The sequence below is a fragment of the Vigna umbellata genome, chromosome 1 (genome assembly GCF_029865625.1).
Source record: "Vigna umbellata cultivar VRB3 chromosome 1, Vumbellata_1.0, whole genome shotgun sequence".
In the NCBI taxonomy this organism is placed as follows: domain Eukaryota; kingdom Viridiplantae; phylum Streptophyta; class Magnoliopsida; order Fabales; family Fabaceae; genus Vigna; species Vigna umbellata.
The window spans coordinates 108,409,663-108,415,695 of record NC_142165.1 but is presented as its reverse complement, the minus strand read 5'-3'; the positions used below and the strand labels follow the sequence as shown (position 1 = coordinate 108,415,695).

Below are 6,033 nucleotides of genomic sequence, written 5' to 3'. Positions count from 1 at the left end.
GGCCATTTTTTCCAGAACTCTTCCTAACGAAAACGAAGATGTTAAACACTTTCGAAATCAGGGTTCTCTAAATATTAAGTTTTAGGGCTAACAACATCACACAAGGCAATCTATTCACACAACACAACACCAATCAAATTTAATAAACAATGCCTCGTCAACTAAAACAAATTATAGTTCAGCACCGACAAACGGCGTTACTGATAAATTAACGGAGATGACTTAATTGACTCATTTTAACAAGTTTAAGGACCCGATTGAGACCGAAAAAAACACGATGACCCACTTGAGATTGACACACAAATATAAGGATCAAATGAGGATTTAAACCATAACTTTAATATCATATAAATATATTATAAATGTAAGTTAATTTTACAAAATTGAATTAAATATTATAAATTTAAATTATATATAAAATTCACTTCTTTAAATTTTTATATATTTAATTAAGATTGAGGGGTGGAAGGTAGAATTTTTTTTTATTAGTTATGTAACAAAAGCCTATTATCAATGTTAACTCCTAATTAAAAGAAATTCTTTCTTGTTTCACTCATTGAGTGTCTCATGTCAACAACACTTTAATCTGTCCATCTTTGGTTAAATGATTTTATTATCTATAAATAGGTTAGTTAGACCAATACAAATATATCTATGGTATGTATTAATCGACTACTTTCCCTGCAATTTCCCCAACAGTTATAGTTTAAGTTAATTTTGTGTGATGTACTACTTTGTATGTTTGTATCCTATTTACTTTAAACGTGAATTTGCTAAGGTAAGAATCATGATAAAAGACAGAAACAGAAAGAAGATGGACCATAAATAGGGTCAATCATTGAAGCTGCTAACAGTCAATAATTAATGGACTGGTGCCAGTGTTATCACAATCACACTTACATTTCACTGCTGCTTATTAAATCACTTTGTCCAATTGTAAAACAAGTCATAAAATTCCATTTAAATCACTTTCAATGGAAAAAAATTTTATCTTTTAAATTAAATCACTGATATAATTTTAACTCCATGCTATGCAATGATGATAGATATTTGCGTTAATTATATTTTTATAACTTTTGATCGGAGTTGCTAATTTATTTTAGAAGTATTTCTTTAAAGAATAATTTATATATATATATATATATATATATATATATATATATATATATATATATATATATATATATATATATATATATGTGTGTGTTAAAAGACTTTATTTACAAAAGAAGATATATTACGTAATGTCACGATAATGTTTAGACTTTAAAAAATAGGGTTAAATATGTTTTTAGTCTTTCAACTATTAAGCGATTTTATTTTCGTTTATTTTTTAAATTTTGGTATATTTTTATTCTTGTCCTTAAGGAAATTATAATTTTTCGTCCTCTAAAACTAACGCGTTAAAATTAAGATGAGTTGGCTAAGGGATTTGACGCCATTTTTTCTTTTTCTGACACTAAGTCAATTTTTTTCTCCTCTTCCTCTCCTTCCATCTCCTTCCTTGCATTTAATGTTAAACAAAGGGGTTTCTCTCTCAGGGAGGTCGTGGGTTAGAAAAAGGAGATACCTTTCTCCTTCCTCTTTTCCGGTTTGGTTTGTCCGCAGAGAGAGTGTTGTCCTTCGTCTTATTCTCTGGTCTTGAATTGGAGTTTTACAGGAAACTTTCTTCTTCTTTCCAGATTTTTTCTGGTTCTAATTGTCGCGGCAGGAAAAAACATAATTCAAAAATCAGAACAATTTCGAGTTAAATTTGAAAAAAGATATGTTTACAAATTCTATACAAATATCATAAATAATCTACTGGACCACGGCAAGTAATATTAAGTTTAAATAAATTATCTACCGTGTAATCTTTGTATTCAGCTAATCAATATTTTCTCGTAATTGTCAATTATTTTTCGTTATTTCTAATTCTATATTGTGTTATAGAATATAAGTATTATGAAATTCAATTTAGTTTCATATATAATTTTAAACATTACATATTGTGAGTTGAGACATATATCAGTAAAATTATATGTTATGATACAAAATCAAGATTATTTCAATATTTTTAACATTATCTAATATATTGTATTTAATTATCACTTTTTTTTTTTACAAATTAACTATGACCCATTCAACTATTGTAAAAAAATGTTTTAGTATGCAAAGTTCCATAACTTTTTTACTCTCTTTCTCTGGTATCAAACAACTCAAACTAACTCTATCTTCCCTACCATTGCTATTCCATGACCGTCAAACAAGGAAAAAAGAAGAAGAGTTGCAGAAAACCATGCCAGAGTAAAAGCGAAAGAGGTGCATGTGTTAGAGATATATTAGTGCTGTATTAAGAAGTTTGGTATAAGTCAGCTGCAATAATGAATTGCAACTATCATCTGCCAACAAGAAGCCATAATTATGAAACTCATCTCTTTCATATAATATAACTAAATAACTAACCACAACCATATAAAGAAGAGATATTCAAAATAAAGAACAATCTTTGAATGATACTATTGATCATATAGATGGTAAAATGCATTTTGAGGAGTTAATGAAATCTTCTGCTAATCTACAAGTGGAAAAATCTCAAGTATACATAACAAAAACAAAAATATACGAGCAAGAAAGAATACGAAATCTAACTAGATAGAAACAACAATATCCCAATCTTAATAGTTTTAAACCCAGCAAAAGGGTTTGGTTGAGATGCTATCTGGCACATAGGGCATTGAGAAGAACATGAGATAACATAAGGTCCACAAAATATTGATGTCCAATTTGGCCATCTCTCCACTTCATCTTTGCTGGAGCTCTTCCATAGTGTACTCCATCGTTACAGCGGTTATCAAAATGCCATGGAAATGTCATATCAAAGTTATCAATCACACCAGATACAACTCCTGATTGCTTCAATTTCTCCAACAACACACCATTGAACGCCTCCATCTTGTTAGGATTGAAAGCTAGTGACCTTGCATATCCACCAGTTGCTACTGTAGTCCTGTAAAACACTCTTCCCCATGCTAACCCTCTTTGCTTCACTCCCTTCATAATATCTCTCCAAAAGGATGCTGCATAATCTGCTCCAACAGAGAATGCTCTTATGTTGCGCCAGTGGACGCCATCGTGCAAGCCTGAGTTCATGATCACAGTGTCAGGAATACTATCTTCTGAGAAGTATTTCTTTATCAAATCTTGAAATCCTTCATCTCTCAGAGAATCCAACCCCAGATAGTTTTGTGTTTCGTTCCAATGCCCATTGAAGATGCTTGTGATCCTGACTGTTTGAGAGGGGTCTTTTGGGTTGGAAAAGTTCCAGTCAAATCTTCTGGGAACAGAACGTATTTCAGGCAAGTCCAACACGAAGTTGAGCATATTCCTTATTGTGTCAACGTGATTTGAATCGCCCCAAAAGAAAATCCATCTGTTCTTCAAGCAATTCCAAGCAGACTCTGCTGAATACAACTTGAATGAACAATGAGTTGAATACACCCACCCATTACTCTCCAAAATTCCCAAGGAACCGTCACACCAAGGAGCTTTGCAAGGAAAATCCGACCCAAGGCACCGGTACCTGCCATCATTTCCTATGGTGCATTCATCATTCTTTCCATACCTTGTCCACCTTCCACTCCACACATCCCTGCTAAAATCAGAGGCCTTGCAAGACTGCAGTTCCGGTAGCTGAACACTGCTTTTGTAGAATCTGATTGCAAAATTTCGTAGCATTCGGTCATAAGAAAACCTCCATGGGGTAAACTTCAGACCTTCAAAGTGTCTATAGAGCAAAATTATGGTGAGATTGTAAACCCCATCAAAATCGGGATGAACCTGCAGTAAGATTGAGTAAGAACCATTGCTGAAATCTTTCACCAAAGGCCTAGATTTCCATGATTCCCCTGAAAGATCAGCCTCAAAGTAGTCCCCACCTAAACAACGAGGCTTCCCTGAATCATCCAGTGCTTGAAAACCAAATTCATGCACATCACCAGCTGAAAGCTCTATCACCTCCCCACCATCCAACCCAGGAATTGAAATCTCCACAGCCTTGGAATCTTTACAGGGTAAGCCTCCACGAGCTGACCATCTGGCTATGAGATTTGAAGTAAAGTTGGGTTCTAACTCACTTGAAATCCAACTAGTGTGCCCCTCAAGTAGAAGGGATTTTTCGCCTAACTTTTCATACGGAGTGAAGTTCACAGCATTGTATGGAGAGACGACAGTTAAATTAGGAGAATGAAACCTTACGGCAAGATAGTCCTGTTGATACCTCCAAGCTTGAAAGATGCTCCTTACTGTGCACCCATCAATGCTCCAAACCACAACCATTCCAAGCAAAACCAAAGCAGTGAGCAACCCAACACGCCAATGAAGCATTGGAATGGTCCACAGAGCCCATTGGGGTGAAATCACAACCTTCTCTGCCATGGCATCACCCCAGAACAGCTGCCAACAAATCCACCCTCCAATACCGCAAAAGTTGCTATCTTTTTACGACAACACGCCAAACCACAAGAGTGTCTTAAAAGCACAAGTGTCGATTTTCCCGAGGAAACAAAAAGAAACAAATCTTGATGAGTGAAAAAAAATGGAAAAACAAATTTTGGAGATGCTCACAAGTTACAAGGCATGTTTCCAAGTTTCAATGTAATGTGTTGTTCTGTAAGAATAGAGTTGCCGGATATGAGATGAGTCGGTGTGAGTTCCGGAGGAAAAGGAAGGTTTTTCTCACTGTGCTTCATGAAACTAACATGACAGATTTCAGACATGGACATGTATGTCCAAAGAAGATGTCAAGCTCAGTTTAATCATCAACTTTACATATTTTTTAATTACATTTTTCTAAATTTTCATTTGCTTTGTTATAAAGCTGGATTTTTTTTCCCCTTTCTCCTGTTTCCAGTTCTAATCAAAGCTGTCTTTTGCTCTCTTTTGTTATTATTATTAATATTAATTACTCTGACAGTCATGTGATTAAAGGACGAAGTTAATTTAAATATTCTAATTACTAATGAGACAAACTCTTAATCTTTTATTGTGGAAGTGTGGGATATTTATGGTAGTTAATTGAAGTTCTGTTTGTAATTTGGTCATAAAAAAATTACTCACTAGTTTGTATGTATGTTTATTTTAATAACAAATATTGCTAATGAAGTTTTAAGTAGATTATTTGTGAGTGATTAATAAAAGTTTTGTAGGTAGATAAGTTATAAAGTCATTAAGAAAGAGTATTATTCAACCATATCTTACTACCAATTATTCTACTTAATATCGAGATTTGATGCAAAATTTCCACCTTCTTAATTAATTTTAAAGGGCTATTCTTATATTTTACTATATTATATGGTCTTGTATTATTTGTAATTCCAGCCTTTACATTTTCTTTCAAAATATATTACCTTTTAATTTTTAAACCGTCCTTACATAGATTAATATGATAATTATTCAATCGCTATACTTATTTAAATTTTTATTTAATATATGAGGTTATTTTAGTAAATTATATTAAAAATTGTATATCTATTGTTTTCCTTAATCTATATGGATAATGTTAAAATTTACATTAATTGCGACCCAGACAGTATTACTTTTGTGATGCGAATTATAAACAAAATAATAATTGGGTTATAATCAATTTATTTCTAATTAATTGGATAAATTATTTTAATACATAATTGTAGAAATTTTATTTTATAAATTTATACAGAAGCAGTAAAATAGACAAGATTGTTTTTTTGTAAAAGAAATATTTAGTCTTAACAGACATGCCAATTATAAAGTTGAAGTTGTGTTTTAGCCAACTAATAAGGAATTATTTCTCACTATGATATTTAAATAAAATATTTTCACAAGTGTTTATTAAAAGTTAATAAAATAAATTAGATATTTCTCCTAAGTAAAAAAAATAATAATCAACTTATGGCCCTCCTTTTTGAACAGGCTTGATCAACTAAAAATTAAAATACACAAATTAATTAAACTTTGATAAATACTTAATCTATTTTATCTTATTAATTTATTTTTTAGTAAGTTTTTATAATAAAA

General features: G+C 31.9%; 1 protein-coding gene across 1 annotated transcript; it reads right to left on the bottom strand.

Moving 5' to 3' along the window:
* Nucleotides 1-2,475: 2,475 nt before the first annotated feature.
* On the bottom strand, nt 2,476-4,887 carry LOC124824733 (uncharacterized). Its single transcript, XM_047297233.2, has one exon. It carries the CDS (start codon nt 4,414-4,416, stop codon nt 2,698-2,700), a length of 1,719 nt encoding a protein of 572 aa, XP_047153189.1. The 5' UTR covers nt 4,417-4,887; the 3' UTR covers nt 2,476-2,697.
* Nucleotides 4,888-6,033: the final 1,146 nt, after the last annotated feature.